The sequence below is a fragment of the Bos javanicus genome, chromosome 9 (assembly GCF_032452875.1).
Source record: "Bos javanicus breed banteng chromosome 9, ARS-OSU_banteng_1.0, whole genome shotgun sequence".
Classification (NCBI taxonomy): Eukaryota; Metazoa; Chordata; class Mammalia; order Artiodactyla; family Bovidae; genus Bos; species Bos javanicus.
The window spans coordinates 64,625,570-64,642,149 of NC_083876.1; the positions used below are offsets into that span (position 1 = coordinate 64,625,570).

General features: G+C 48.5%; 1 protein-coding gene across 1 annotated transcript in view; it reads left to right on the top strand.

The window, feature by feature from the left end:
• The first annotated feature begins 14,129 nt into the window (after positions 1 to 14,129).
• TBX18 (T-box transcription factor 18) overlaps positions 14,130 to 16,580 on the top strand; it is a 29,915-nt gene continuing 27,464 nt past the window's right edge. Inside the window, exons 1-2 of the mRNA XM_061427910.1 lie at positions 14,130 to 14,876; positions 16,022 to 16,226. Of these exons, the coding sequence (XP_061283894.1) occupies positions 14,570 to 14,876; positions 16,022 to 16,226 (512 nt within the window). The 5' untranslated portion in view covers positions 14,130 to 14,569. The remainder of the gene's footprint in view (positions 14,877 to 16,021; positions 16,227 to 16,580) is intronic.

Here is a 16,580-nt window from a genome sequence, read left to right on the forward strand (position 1 = left end):
TGGACCCTGTTGTGGGCTGCATGCCATACTCTGTACCCAATAACTGCATTATTAGGTGGGAAAAATCCCATCACAAGAAAACATCATAAAGCTTGCTTCCCTTCTGCCATATTCTGTGCATTTTCCAAGGAAAGGAGCAGGATATTTATTCTAAATCACTTGGCCTGTACTTCACAAACAACAAGGACAAGTGCACTTCTTGGCATCTTAATCATGGGGCCATGCCAACCTGAAACAAATTACCTGCCATTCTAAATGCAGTCAATCAATGCATAAACACCAAGATGTTTATGGCCTTCGGATGCTTACAATCATGTAGAACAAGTCACACAAGTACATACACATCGCTATTCTCTTCTGGGCTTCCCTGGTGGCTCAGAGGTTAAAGCGTCTGCCTGGAATGTGGGATACCCGGGTTCAATCCCTAGGTGGGGAAGATCCCCTGGAGAAGGAAATGGCAACCCACTCCAGTACTTTTCTTTTCTAAGATATAACTAACGTTGGAAAATACAAAGACTTGGATACGCTAGATTGATATTTGACCCAGTACCAACCTTCAAGCTTTAGCAGGAGAAATGTGAGAGTTTAGTGGGTATTGAGCAGGTGAAAGAGGACGAAGAAGGAAGAGGGATAAAAAGAGAGGACCTCTTGGGGACAACTGCCTGGATAGTCTTAGGTGGTGGACCCGCAACAGAGAACCTGTCTCTGCAAAACCTAGAACCACTACTGGATTCTTCACAAGTACTCAGTTTAGAAGTTCTACACAGTAAGAGGCAGAGTGAGGGAGGTAGGGGGCAAGGGGAGGGTTATCTTGTATTTAGTTCCTGCCCCAAATCCTCAATACTTCTAAGATTACTTTCTATAGTGACGGCAAAACTGTAGCTCCTGTCCCCGTCAAAAAAATACTCAAGAGATCTAACTACTTTCTCTTGGAATTCATTCATGCCATGACTCACCTCATTACCAAGGTGACCCAGACAGTTGCCACTTCCCCTGGTACCTAGGAGTGGGGCTACTGCACAGCATCCACTTGTGGCCCTGAAGCCTCAAGACTGACACTTCTTATACTTGCTGGATTAAGACAAGGTCTGTCTTACCAGTACCTCCTTCTCTCTCCAGAAAAATAACTACTACAGGTAAGCAGGGAGAGTAAAGGAGCTCAGAGACCTTGCTTATATGCCTGTACTTGCAGGTCTTCCAGTCTTAAAGCTTGGCATTCTTATTTGCTCTGAGGCCCAAATGGAGAAGTGCCATTGAATGCTTTGTGGCTGTGGAAAAGGAGAAAGGAAACTAATGATTGTGTTATTATTAAGGGCAATAAAGACAGCAGTTACAGCCTCACACAAAGTTTCTTAGTGTCAGGCTAAAAACTGGGAAAGGCATACATCAGGGCTGTATACTGTCACCCTGCTTACGTAACTTATATGCAAAGTACACCATGAGAAATGCCGGGCTGGGTGAAGCACAAGCTGGAATCAAGATTGTCGGAAGAAATATCAAATAACCTCAGATATGCAGATGGCACCTTATGGCAGAAAGTGAAGAGGAACTAAAAAACCTCCCAATGAGAGGAGAGTGATGAAGCTGGCTTAAAATTCAACATTCAAAAGATGATGGCATCCAGTTCCATCACTTCATGGCAAATACATGGGGAAACAATAGAAACAGAGACAGACTTTATTTTCTTGGGCTCCAAAATCAGTGCAGATGGTAACTGCAGCCATGAAATTAAAAGACGCTTGCACCTTGGAAGAAAAGCTATGATAAACCTAGACAGTGTATTTAAAAGCAGAGACTTCACTTTGCCGACAAAGGTCTATCTAGTCAAAGCTATGGTTTTTCCAGTAGTCATGTACAGATGTGAGAGCTGGATCATAAAGAAGACTGTGTGCCAAAGAATCGATGCTTTTGAACTGTGGTGTTGGAGAAGACTCTTGAGAGACCCTGGGAAAGCAAGAAGATCCAACCAGTCAATCCTAAAGGAAATCAATCCTGAATATTCATTGGAAAGACTGATGCTGAAGCTCCAATACTTTGGCCACCTGATGCAAAGAGCTGACTCATTAGAAAAGACCTTGATGCTGGGAAAGATTGAAGGCAGGAGGTGAAGGGGACGGTAGAGGACAAGATGGTTGGATGGCATCACTGACTTGATGGCATGAGTTTGAGCAAGCTCTGGGAGATGGTGAAGGACAGGGAAACCTGGCATGCTGCAGTCCATGGGGTCTCAGAGTCGGACAGGACTGAGCGACTGAATAACTAGAATACCCTCTCCTTCTGGCCTATGGGCTAGTTTGTCTCCACTTTATAAAGAAAACTGGGTCTCAGAGAGGCTTTGCCAAGGGCAGAACCCTAAGTGCAAAAGCCAGTAATGTACTCAGATCCCTCTGATTTCAAAGTTCTTTCCAGACACTGAACTGCCTCTGTGTAGAGAAGCAGCTTCAGCCTAATTCTAACAAAGTAAAAACAACCCAAGAAGAGTACCTGAGTGTGTTGGAACTTGGGGGCCAGGAAGGGGAAAGGCAGTTGATCTCCCAAATGAAACAGCTGCTGCTACTAACATCATCACTAAAGTGATGGGAACAGTTACTTAGTATATTTAAAAAAACTGATTAGATTTCTCCTTGTGCATTATAAGCATCTTGTTTTGCTCTTTACTCTTGCTTCCAGGAAGCTCAGAGACAAACCCAAAGTTCCTGTTTAGTAACTGTGCAGTAAGCCACATGCATATCAGTATTTTCATCTTGATCCTGGATTTTGATTTCTATTTCACTTGGTTCTAACCTTTACTCACCATTTATCTATTTATTCACATGAGAAACCTCAATTTATTCTCATGAGAAACCTCAAAACTTTAGTGGAATAAGGTTAAGGTATGCATGACATTAATTTAAAAAAATAATTTACCTGGGTGCAGCTTTCATCTGTAGCATCACACAGATTCTTTAGTCCTTTGAATTCTATTGCTAAAGTATCTGAAGCAAAAAAAAAAAAAGACACCATCTGGAGCCTTTGGAAAGACAGAGGTAATCAGGTCTTTGATCTGCTCTGCACATGGACTGGGAGAGGGAAATAGGACCAAATCTCCCTGACACAGACAATCATTTGCTTTATTAAACAAGTGTCTTGTATTACACACAGAGTAGTGCGTTATGTGGATGCACAAGAAAAAAAGATGATGAAAAGTAGATACTGAGCATATTGAATACTCTGGGTTTTGAAACATTAACATCACAGCTGTTTCTAATAATTTTTTCTCTAACTGCAAGCTTATTTCCACAACATGTTCTAATGTAACTGTAACTGCCCCAAAATGTTTTTCATTTTTTCAAATGAAGTCTTGTTAGAAATAACTATGCATCGGAGAGCCCATAGTCATCTTAGCTTACTACCCCATATACAGGTTATTTTGTATTCATTTATTGGTGTGTTATGTGATTCAAGACGTGACAGTTTGAAACAATCTAACCTACTTTTAAATTAGTGAAATGTGCCTTTTTAAACAACAGAACAACAACAACAACAAAACCCAAGAATACCTCACTAATGAGAGAAGTCAAGAAAGTTCATCAGTGGAGTGCCCTGCAGTTTTAAACGTAAATGACAACGAGAAGCTCATTCCTCCACCATCTGTATCTTGGGTACTGATAATGGTAACAGGTCACTGCAACTGGCCTGGGAACTATGCTAGCAGGCCCAGGGCCTAGTTGGACATATCTAAGTCTTTTGTAGGAGGGTTCTTTGGTTTAAAGCATTAAAACTATGGGGTTAACCTAAATTCAGGTGCAAAGAAAATACACATTAATACTCCTTTTAAGTTCCTCTTTATATTTACCTTGTTTTTCTCAACTGTCTCCCTCCATCCATGTAGCTGCTTTTTCTTCTAAATAGTTTTATAGCTTTGTAAAAAGTTTGGGGATGTCTTCAATTGAGACTCTCCCAGGAGGTTTGACCATCAGAGGCCAATCTCTTCTCTGGGCTTGATTTTCCAATGAGACCCAGGACAGTTCAGGACAACCTAGAGGGGTCCCCTTTCAACCTGGGTTTTGGGTGACGCTCAGTTTCTGTTCCAGCCAGGAGTCTCCCGCTGCGGCAGCTGCCCATGGCGAGATGGTGAGGTCGACCAAGAGCCTAGTATAGGGTTCCAGCAAGGCTGCTCTGCTCTAGGCAGGGCTCAGGGACAGTGCGGCCCAGCGGTCCCCAAGGGCATCACGTGTCCTGGCCTGAAGCGTGGCCAGGACACTAAACGACCACTAGCCCCTTCTACTGGGAGGTCGCAGGCCGGGACCTGTAACCCCCTCACTCCACCACCCTCCAATCTGGGAGGGCTGTGAACTGCCACCCGGCGGGATAGTTGACAAGTCTCTCCCAGCCGGAATATATATTATCCCGCCACCACATGGTGGGCGAGCCGGCAAAGACTATTATCCCCGTTGTAAAGCTGAGGAGGTTAAGGCCGGGACAAGGCCGGGGTCCCGAAACAAATGCGTGTGGAATCATTTCAGGAGAGGAGCTCAGTCCGCCTGCCCCCGCCCCAAACTTCGGAGCCGGGCGGGCCGCGGGCCAGGGAGTTGGCCGAGGCCCGAGTGAATTAGCGTTTACGCCCTTGGGGAAGGAAGCGGTGGGCGGCGCGGCTGGCGAGGTCAGGGGCCCGGAACCGCCGAGGCGAGGGCGAAGAAAAGGCCTGAGCCGCGGAGCCCAGGAGCCACAAAGAGGCCCAGGCTCCCCAGGACGCAGCCACCAGACCTCAGCAGCGGACGCAGTGGGCGCCCAACTCCCACGCGCTGCCCCGGAACCAGAGCTCTCCGCGGGGCGTGGGGGGGGGGGGGGCTTAGGTTTACCTCACTTCGCTCTTTAAGCCATTTTTAAAAGGAGAGGCTTCACTGGCAGCTACAAGGGACAAACACACCCTCTATTCCCCGCTCCAAACCCTCGCAGCCTCCCGCAGCAACCCGGCCTAACGGCCCGCGCCGTCTCCGCACGCACACGCACGCACACATGCGCACACGCCGCTCACGCCAGGTCTGGGCTCTGCGGCGCCGCTCTAGCAGCTCTCGCCGGTTGGGCTGAAGCCCGGGAAATCGGCGGCGGTGTGGTTGTGAGTGTTTCTGAGGGTTAGTTTCCCTCGGAGGAGCCAGCGCCGCACTAGACAAGGGGCCCGCGGCGTTCGGGGCAGCAAGCCCTTTCAGCCTACGAGCGGAGGCGCAAGCGCGTCGCGGCCGCCCACACTAATCAATAACTCTCGGCTGGCTCCGAACGGCAGGGGGCTGAGAGATCTTTCCGAGAGAGCTGGCCCGGGAGATGATGTATTTATTCTTCGCACTTACTGTGCACTTAGCACCAAGAGGGCTGTTCTTTGCTCTTAGCGAAAGAAAGAAACCCTCGGCTCCGCAGCCTTGACTCCCTGTGGCCGCTGAACGCGAGTCCGCCTGGGGTCGCGGAATCATAGACTTGGTCTCTGCAACAGGTGGCGAGGGCCGGCGGCGACCGACCGGGACACCTTCCCCTCTGCCTGACCCACATCTCCTGGGTGTCGTGGCCGGCCACTTGGCCCCAAAGAAGAGGCCGAGGACTCTTGTGCACTGGGGAGTGAAAAGACTGGCGGGCCACGGGCTCCAAGCAGTTCCAGCGCCGAGGCAGAGAGTTTTCCAGGCTCCTTTGATTTTCCGTAAAATAGATTTACTTAATGGCTGAGACGAATCTCGCTTTCAAGTGACTTGAGCAATCAGAGAAACTCCTCTCTGGCATTCAGAGAGAATCGAGGAATTGTTATTCCTTGCTCAGTCCCCCACCCCTCAGTTTGCCTCCCTAGTCTTCCTGACTTCATTCACAGACAACCCACTGGACAACTCTCAGTGATAAATTAGGGAGTCGTTTAGGCGTGGCCATGCCTTTCTACCCTACATGCCGCTTCCGCGGATGACTCTGAACTCGGAGTAGAATCCTATTCCCGCTCAGATCCCCGGAGCCGAGCCTCACTCACTCCAACCAGGCGAGCCCAGCGGCTGCTGGAACATCGTGGCTGCCGCGGGCGCGCGGCTTCGAGCGCGCTGCTCCCCGAAGCCGCCGCGATGCTGATTTATGCTCCAGCCGCTCGCGAGAACCCCAACGCTTTGGCTGGGTTAATTTTTGTCAATTGTTCCTCATCACACTGAGATAGTTTGCAGCTTGAGGCGGGTTTTATTTATCACCCTGCACATTTGAAATACAGTCAGACATAAAAATAACTGACTCTGGGACTCTGGCGCAATATTGGAGCCGTCGGGGAATAATTTGGCTAACTGACTTGGACGTTTCACCTTCTAAACAGAAATGCAACTCTCAGTCAAACTGTAAATCAAATTGTCTTCGGCAATGGAGGGGGAAAAAAAAGCACCAAACCCAGAAGGGAACAGAAACAAAATGAAAGAGAACGCAGATATTGACCAAAGCAAAACGAGCTGCAGAAACCCAGATTGGATTTTAATTTTAGGCGTGGAACCTCGTTGAGAATGTGAATTAGTAAATGTTTTACCAGTCGGATCCGCCTTGGAGATTCTAGGGTGCCCTGGAAACTGGACCGATTTCTTTCTTTTTTTAACTGCTACTACTGTTTTTGTTATTAAATAATATATGCTATTGGCGGGGGGGGGGGTGTCCCCTTGAAGAGTTCCAATTGTAAATGTTAAGGACAATGATCTGGGTAGGACGGGGTAGGAATTCTGGGAACCACCTAAAACTTGGAGAAAGAGGTCAGAAATTTCCTGGCACTTTCCTGTCCCCAAATTTCTTGTGAATAGGTAGAAAAGAATCTGATAATCTTTTCGGCTCCTCCGGCATTCCTCCCCCGCCCCCAACACCTGTCTGGAAGCCCCCAATAATGAAAGCTCAATTTCTTACCGCGGCACCAAGACCGAGTGATCTAAATCTTGGCGGGGAGTGGCTTTCAGGAAGACAGGAACTGGAAGAGAAACCCACCCCCAAGCGACCACTCAACAATTGATCAATTAGAGGAACTCAAAACGCAACCAAATAAACATTCTGCCAGGGTGGGGAGCATCTGCTATTATTTTTGTATTATTTCACACAGCCCGAACTCCAGCAAGTAGATTTCATTCCTGCACAACAAAGCGGAGATCAGCCTCCTGCATTTCCCAAACTTCTACAAGGGAAATCTGAAGACCGTTTTCTTGACATGAAGCCACAGCGACCTTAAATGTAGACACCTTCCCCTGTCATAGGGTATTAAACATTTATATATTTGTTTAAACTTCTTTTTAACCAAGACTATTCACATAACTTGCGTCTAACATTTCTCCAAATAAACTGGAACAGGAGAGCTGTGACTCTTAAAATCCACAAATTAAAATTAAATTTCAAGATAACAAAGGGGGCTTCAGGTAGAAACTTGGCGGGATTATTTTCAAGTAACTATGAAAGTTTAAGATACTTCTATAGTTGATAGTCCTTGGTATCTCTTCTGAATATATAATATTAAATTGTGGTTGCAATCAAAACGTGGTTTCAAAGGGATTAAATGAAATAAAATTTAACTTTTTATGGGGGAAAAGATCGGCAAGTAGTTGGAAATTTCTCTCAAAAACAAATTTATTTGGTGTGTTTTTGACATTTGCATGATCCAGTTCTTAACCTAGTGGTTTTTATATCAACCCCAAACTGGTTTTGCTCAAGTTGACATCTCTGCTTCTTCACATTGGGAACTCGGTAAGCGCAGCGTGCTCTGCTGACAGGCAACTCCTGTGTTGTGAGTATTCCTTTGCCAATACATGGTGTGATGTCCTTTTCAGTGTAACGAGTAGGAAAAATAAAAGAAAAATTTGCCTCTCCACGCATTTACTTTTATTTGTTGTTTTTTCTTTATTTCTAACACATCAAGATGAGTTCTTTCTCTTAGAATCTCAAACCACAAATATCTCCTTAAAACGTATATTTAAAAAAAATTAAATCTACAGATGTAATACATAGTGTGAACCCTATAAAATGCGTTTACAATGCTGACTTAAAGAAAGAAATTTATAACTTTCATATGTACCTTCCTTTTGCAATAGGCAACTGCCATATGTTTCCGACTTCCATAATTCAGTTTTTCCTGGACATCTGTAGCAGGTAGTGAGTGCTTCTTAAAGTACATTTTATGTAATTTGAGAAGGAAGCCGAACCAAAGACTAAAGGTTAACATAAAAAAGCACAAGTCTTTCTAGAAATGTTAGTTATTCAAAATTTACATCACCTATTGTGCATGGCCTGAGTTACTTTTTTTCCCTCTTCTTCTTTCTTCTTGAGACTGAATTTGGAAATGCAGTATTGTGAATGCTGAGAATTTTTCCACATGCAGCATTTCCAAAAATGTCTAAATGCTTTGGTAGAGTTCCTCTTGTTTTTACTGTTCTTTAGCCTTTTGCTTGAAGATTCTCATTTGGTTCTTTTGAAAACCCACATTGGAAGTGTTTTCCAGTAAGATTATTTTGAGACACATTGTAATATTTTTATATCAAAAGAGGGAAATCATAAGCTCTTTCATTTTTCCTTTATCTTAGCTGTTCATCTTATGCTTGTTAAAGGATGGAAGAATTTACATGATTAAAAATGAAAACAAACCCAAAAGTAATGTAGAAAAGCCAAGCTTGTTTTCAGGTTTTTTTGACTGTGTGTTTAAATTCAGAGTTCATTATTAATGCTAATACTACATTTCAGTAGCTCACTTCTTTTTGTGAATTTCCAGTGCTAGACTTAATCTGTCAAAATCCCCTTCATTCAGCTGAAACTGAAATGTTTCATCTGTCAGTACAAAACTATGAATATATTCTAGCCACATTCTTTATTGTTCATATTTTCAGCAGATTATATAAATGCACACTAAATATTTACTGTTTAATAACTGTAGGTATCTACAGATGTGAAATAGGAGAACAGGGTCCAATTTATAGCCAATTAGATGGTGTAATAATTTGTATAAAAAGCTAAAAACCTTACCTACTGATTCTTACATGGAAACTAAACAGGGACTCAGTTTTCTTTTCAATTCATTTTATTAAATCAGCAGACTCAAGATAATCCTCATTCATGGGGAAAATAGCATTAAATATTTAGTTCTAAGAATATGAAGCTACATATTTAAAATATCAATTTAAACATGATTTTATGAAGTATAAACTATTAAAATGCCCATCAACTATTTAGGGAATATTGTTTAATTTCCCCATTCTTTGTCCCAATTTGGTTTATGTCCAAATTGACCTGTTGCAATATTGGTATCAGCAATGTCCAACTACCCACCTTTGGGTATTCATTTACATCTAGGTGTTAATTTCATTAACCACCTCCAAATCAGCTAACACCTGATTAGTGACAGGCAAATTTTGCTTATTGCATTTTTCTGTTACTAACCCTTTACTGTAGTAGGGTCATTAGAGTGTGGGTCAATGAATGAGGAAGTGAAGGGGGTGGTTTTTCATGCACAGGGTGAAAAATAATTCCAGCATCGTCTGGAAACACAGCCGATAACTGCTGGAAATTGGACATGAGTGGGGAAGCTTATTCCCCCCAGCAGAGTGAGTTTCCTTCCGGATTCATTACAGGTTCTTTCCGTCCTCACCATCCCTCAACTTGGTGGGTTAGAGGACCTCTTTCTCCTTTCCTTTCCTTGCTTAAACTGGAGAACTTGGACATGGGAGGGAGGAATAATGATGACAAGCTTACACTCCTTTTGCTTTCCCCAAACTGCGCATCTCCCCTAAACCTCACTGAGAAATGAGCATTGACTGCAAAACCAACACTAGAAGGCGTCTCTTCAGGCTCTAAATCGAGTTTGGGCGCCTGGGAGCCCTGAAGAGCGCTTCCGTCGGCTGCGGCACTTCTTTGGTAGCGAGACTCGTTCTCAACTGACGAGAATACTTGAGAGACTGGTTGTTAGAAAAAGAGAATGATAATCAATTGCCAGCGTGTAGGATGTGCTGTCTGTGTGTGCAAATCCGCAACAGAAGCCTCGAGGAATTGCGGTTCTGGATCTCTTTCTCTACGGGGCCTGGGTTTGCAGTTGGAGACTCGGCAGGGAGGAGGCCCGCGAGAGCGGAGATCGAATGTACTCTCTTAGTCCTTGTAAACTTACACAGGTTACATTTTCTTATTTTTGTTAACCCAGATCAGAGAGAGAGGCGAAAAGAAGAGCAGAGCAGAGAAGAAAGGAAGTGGCGGAGAAAGGGAGCCCCGCCCTCGAGTAAGGTGCTGCTGAATGACTGGGGCGGGGGGTGGGGGTGGGGGGAACTCTGAAATCCACGCCCCCAATTAGGATGCGGCTTCTTCCCAGATTCACTTGCAAATTAAGGCAGCCAAATAAGTACTCCCTTGGTGCCCTTGTCACCCCCTCTCTCGAGTCTATTTCTGTTTTTCTCACTATGTTAATCCTCTAGCTAATAAAAAACTTTTTTTTTTTTTTTTTTTTTAACGCGTGAGAAGAAAGTCAGGATCCTGCCTGTTCGGAAGTTCGGGGACCATCTGATGCAACTCCCATTCAAAAGCAAAGAACAAACTCTCTTGTGTGCCAGGGCTCACCTCCTGTGTCAGGTCTTGTGTGGGGAAAATTATCACAAGGGTTAGAAACTCATGGCCATCGTCAAGTGTAAAAGATTTTTTTTTAAAAAAGTCTCTTTAGAGAAGAAAATCCTCGCTAGAATTTTTAACTTTAGAATTTAAAAATATGCTGTTTATAAATATAATACAAGTAGTTATGTTAAGTAAACGTAAATAGCAAGCTGTCTCCAAACATGTATGTGTGTGTGCTCAGTTGCTAGGTCGTGTCTGGCTCTTTGCAACCCGATGGACTGTAGCCCCACCAGGCTCCTCTGTCCATGGGATTTCCCAGGCAAGAATACTGGACTGGATTGTCATTTCTTTCTCCAGGGGATCTTCCCCACCCAGGGATGGAACCCATGTTTCCTGCATTGGCAGGTGGAATCTATGTATATTACACTATAGTGTAAATAGGCTCTAGGCTGAGAAAGCACAGTGGGAACGTAAGCATTTTTAAAAAAATCTCTCAGAACTGTCCAATTTTAAAATGCACCGAGAAAAATAAAGAAGAGGAATCAACTTGCTTTTCAACGCCCACCGTCCTTCCTGCGTTAGTTTTGCTATCTGGCTGGACACGGATTCCACTAGGTACAGTTCACAGGGCTGTTCTGTTCTTTCCTCTCCGTGCCCGCCGCCCCAAGTTCTGGAGACAAGCCCACTGACAACGTTCTTGCCTGGATGGCTTTTACTTGAAATAGAGCACTGCTATTCTTGTCAGAAGCTTGACAGTTTAATTCCGTTTTAATCGTTTCCTTAACGTAGCTCATACTGGGAACAGACATTTTCTCTCTTCAAGTGAGGAGAGGCACACGCTCCCCGGTCACACGCCCCCCACCCATGTTTGCACGCGCGCAGGTGCACACACGCGCACCCATGCAAAAATGCAAATACAGACACGTGCACGCGCGCACGGGGTTAAGTTTTTCTCCCGCCAATTCGCTCCCTGTCCCTGCTTCTTTTGCTCTCTTGACTCGCAAAGTGCAAGGCCTGGCTTGGTTCTGGCACGCGCATGCCGTGCTTTTGAGAAAACGCAGCAATAAGGTGCTAGCTTCGCCAGCACTTCGAAGGCCGAGACTCCGAAAGCATGCCAAGCCAGCCCTCCTTCCCTCCCGACCCCATGAGAAGCTCGGCGCACCCTCTCTGGAGCGAAAGTCGGGGGTGCACTGAGGTCTGCGACCTTCTGCTTCCCGGCGGTTGGGGGCAACTGGTCCCGCTGGGTCCTTGGGTCCAGGAGTCTGAGCAGGATTCAGCGCGAGCCCAAAGTGGAGAGCGGTGGTGTGGCTCCATGGCTGTGGTTCCCAAAGGCCAGCCAGGACTTGGACTAGGGAGACAAGAGCCTAGGTTCTGTCCCGGGCGCCCAGGGCACACCTGGATTATTTCTATGGGTCACGTTCCATCTGACGTAGTGGGTGTGTGTGAGGCCCGGCTTTCCGGCTTGTCTAAGTGGACACAAGTCCTAGGTGCCCGCGCGTCGGGAAGGCTGCGTCCATCGCCGCCGGGGATAAAGGAGAAAATGGTGTAGGAGGATAGGAGGCCTTGGTGCTGTGTGAACCTCAGAGTGCCCTGTAGGCCCGTGCAGTTCTCTCTGAATGTTTGAGCTGCGAGGCATGTAAACGGACAAGAACCCGTCTACAAAGCAGGCTTCTCGTCTGGAAAACCGTGACCGTCCCAGGCGACCTGGGGTTGCTCCTTCCCCTCTAGTGGGGCCGGAGTAGGCCTGAGGGCCCTGGGGACTCCAACTCTGGGCCTCAGCGCTTCCACATCCCCAAGGCCGCAAGGGCGGCTTGGAGGAGCATCGCGTCGCTTCTTCTAGGGGTCGCCGAGGGCCGGGGCCGGGCGCAGGGCGCTCGGTCCCCGCAGGCTGCGGATGTTGGCTCCAGATGCCCCGGCCGCGCGGAGCTCGGTGCGCAGCCTCCTGCCACGTCTGCGGCCCTCCCACCACCGCATCCCCCTCCCCACCGCTTGCCCGAGCCCTCCGGGCGGCCTCCTCGCTCTCCCAGGCTCGCGCCCGTCTTAGGGCAGGCTTCAGAAACCGGATTTGCGCTTACTTTTAAAGTTATACTACCCGCCCAGGGCGCCGCGGCGTTTGGAGGTCCTCCGAAGACCGACCCGCTCCACACTGTGCGCACAGCCTTCTTTTGCAAATGCAAAACACCTCCGCCAGGTTGAGTAGGGTTCTCAATCTTTTAAAAAAGGCCTTCTCCGCAGGTTGCTAGGGAGTCGTTTTTGACACAGAGATTGCTGGCCCGCCGGAGGGCAGCGAGTGCGGGGACGCCTCTGAACACAGCTTGCTCTGCTTTCTGCTCTCCTGGTTGCCTTGGAGGAACCGCGAGTTCCCCCTGGATAAAAAAAAAAAAAAAAACTGAGAAGCTACTGCTTGAATAGCTGTACTGGAAACTACGAGAGAAGTAAGAGATAATGGGGCAGCGGATAGCGTGGAGGTTAAACAGTGCGAGAGAAAGAGAGAGAAACAAAACAACACAACCCTTTGTCCTGTATTTTACATCAAAAATTTAAGAGTAATATGCATCATGAATTTTATTCTACAAGAGACTCGCTCTACTTACACCACCTCCATTATTTTTGTTCAGTTCAGTTCAGTTAATCCAGGGCAAAAATCGAGTAGAAAGTACAAAACAAACTGTGCAGATACGCTTAGTGTTATTCAATTAAAAAGCATTTTAAAATTTGTTTTAAAGAAACATGTTGATTCTAATAAAAGCCTGAGAAAAGAAGTAGCAAATTGTAAAAAACAGGGAAAATATGAAGCTACGTTAAGTCACAGAGACACTTTTAAAACTGCAATGGAAATCTTATTGCATCTTAAAACATATTTCACTTTGCAAACTGTTTAGGCGTCTTAAAGCTACGTCCTATCGTTAAAAAATTAAAATCCTAGGTTTAAATTAACTATCACGGTATGAAAGAAATGGGAGGCTCCGGAAACAGCGTGCTTTTTCTGACTAGTTCATAGAAAGAACTGAACTAAAATAGGATAGAATTTTACTTTCCTAAATATAAAGGATTTAAACATACCTTGAATTCTCCCGCCCTCCCCAAGAAAAATTCACAGAGTAAAAGAAATAAATACGTCTATGCCACTCCCGGTGCAGAATGGGTGTTAGTAAAGGCAGGAATGTGTAGAGCAGAAAAGATGGGCCTGGCGGCTGTGAATTCTCTCCATTCAAAATGTTCTTAGTTGTGGCAATATTAAGCGATACGGGAAAGGGACTGGAACTTTAGGTTTACTGAAAGATTCTTGGTATTCTAATGTGGTGATCACTTCGGTTCAAAGCCAGGAACCTCAGCCTTTCCAGGTCCCGGTGGGGAAAGCTGGAGACTCCTGGGCTGGACTGGGCTGTGGGAGGCAAGGAGACTGACCCAGTTCAGCGCCCGGGTTGGCGCTTCCAAGCCAGATGGCGGCGCTTTCCACTCTAGGTTTTTTGCAACCTTGTAAGGAAGTGGGCGCGGGCTGAGCGGAGTCGGCGCCTTCTGATTGGCTGGACGTCTCAGTGATTGACAGGACCCCGGACTCCGCCCCCGCCCCTTTATTGACACTAATGAGCAAGTTCTTCCCACCGCTCTCCTGCCTGGAAGTGCTGACAGATCAAGGCAACAAATTTCAATTACAATCCCTAATTTGTGTCCGCAGAGTGTTTTTTACCCATGTTAGTTCTCGCTGGCGCATCAGTCGAGGCAGATCTTGGAGCAGCAGGAGGAGGTGGAGGGGGTGGGAGCGAAGGAGTCCATCAGTGAGAGAGCGCGCGCGAGAGACCGAGGGAAGGAAACTTGGCGGGCGCGTCGCTGGTTCCTCGGATCCCAACACAGTCGCGAGAGAGGAAACGCCAAATTTGTCTTTGCCCGCAGCGGGGAAGGGAGCTGATCTGGGCCTGCGGGAGGCCCCGAGAGTCGTTCAGATTTTGGTGGGGGAAGGAGAACGAGTGTGTGCGTGTGCCCGCGCGCGTGTATATGAGCGAGGGGAGGGCGCCGGGCGGCGGGGATGGCCGAGAAACGGAGGGGCTCGCCGTGCAGCATGCTAAGCCTTAAGGCGCACGCCTTTTCGGTGGAGGCACTGATCGGCGCCGAGAAGCAGCAACAGCTTCAGAAGAAGAGGCGAAAGCTGGGCGCGGAGGAGGCGGCCGGGGCCTTAGATGACGGAGGCTGCAGCCGCGGCGGCGGCGCCGGCGAAAAGGGCTCCTCCGAGGGAGATGAAGGCTCTGCGCTCCAGCCGCCGGCTGGGGCGGCTTCCGGGCCCACCCGGAGTTGCGCAGACCTGGAGCGGAGCTGCGGCTCCCGCGGAACCGCGGGTGAGTCGGCCCCTCCCGCCTAAACTTCTTCCCTGCACGTCCCCTCCCGGTCCCGCGGGCCCGTACCGCCGCGGAGAACCTGAACTTATGCGAGTTGTGGGCGTGCGAGCGCGCGGTGTCCCTACGCACCCAGGGCAACTCAGCCACAGGAGCACTAGCGGTGGGTGTCAGGGCTCAAAGCTCCCGCTGCCCTGGCCGCTCCTCCGCGCAACTCGGGTCACCGTCCAGACGGTTAAAATGCCGCTTCCAGTCTGGCTTCTCAGGCGGCCGCCGCCCACTAGGCGAAGCTCACCCGTAGCAGCTGCAATTTGTGGCGTTCAGCGGTGCAGATCTGTGCTTTCCGCATCTGCCTCCCTTGGGCTTCTAGCCCCTGGGTGCTCTTTTTATTTCCTAACTTTTCAAAGCTAGAGAGTAGGGTGAGCGACGGCGTAACCCCCCGAAACCGAAACAAATGCCTAAACCATTTGGGCAAACCAGGAAGAGGGCGGTGTATTTGCAAACGTGGTTTCCCAAGGGCTAGCTGAGCGGTTCCCTTGCCTCCCCCCAACCCTTGGTTCCCGCTACCAAGGCCGACGGCGATCTTGGGCTTGTTTTTCGCGCTCTTCTATTCCCTGTGCTGCTTTGCTAGGACGCTCTGGACGGCCGGGGAGTTTGGCGAGAGCGGTGTCTGGAGAGATTTCTAGAGGATACCTCCGGCCGGGCCCTGAGCAAGGACGCCGATTGGGAAGCGAGGCCCAAGCATATGAGACCTGGAACCCGAGCGCCAGGCGCTTTTGCTCTGTGCTCTCCATGGCTCGGGTGTATCCGGCACGGATCCCAGACTCCGGCTGCGGCACAAAACTTATTTTGGGGCCTTGACCGGGCGGAAGCAGAGAGGGTGGGGTGGACTTGGGCCGCACGCCTCTTCAGGACTTGAGACTTGGGGGCCAAGAGGGCCCTACTTGAGCGTCGAGTGCCCGTCCCTTCGGCGGGCGGAGCAGGTATTTACCCACCCGTGGGCCTGTTACAAGGGCCGGATGGCAGGAAAACTTCCGTTTCTCCCGCTGCCCTTTTCTCTCCCCAGCCGCCCGCGGGGGATTTATCTCTCCACTAGGCTTCCTATCTCCAGCCCTCACCGGTACCCCTCTCTACCCTTTGCTGCCCAGGCGGCTGTGAGGATGGCTTCCTGCAGGGCGCTTCCCCGCTGGCATCCCCAGGAGGCTCCCCGAAGGGGTCCCCGGCGCCCACCCTTGCCCGGCCCGGGACCCCGCTGCCCTCGCCGCAGGCCCCGCGGGTGGATCTGCAAGGAGCTGAGCTCTGGAAGCGCTTTCACGAGATCGGCACGGAGATGATCATCACCAAGGCGGGCAGGTAAAGGGCAAGCTGGCGCGAACGGCCCGGGCCCTGGCCTCACTCCACGCCTTGGTGGGTGAGGGAAAAGGATCTGCAGCACGATGGGGTCTCTGGTTAGCAGTTTGTACAGATAAGACTAGGCCCTCGGTAGTGGTTCACTTTTGAGACCGACTTTGCCTACCTAACCTGGAGTGCAGTCGGCGCGGGGAGTCCTCTCGTTGGATGCTGCGGAGAAATCACTGTGGCCGCCGAGGCGGTGACGGTGACTACTGATATTCCGTGGGCAGGGGTGTTAAAGATTCGTGATCCGACTTAGCATCTGTTCATGTATTTAGTTAGACTTTCGTTATGTTTCTGAAACTGTGGAACAGA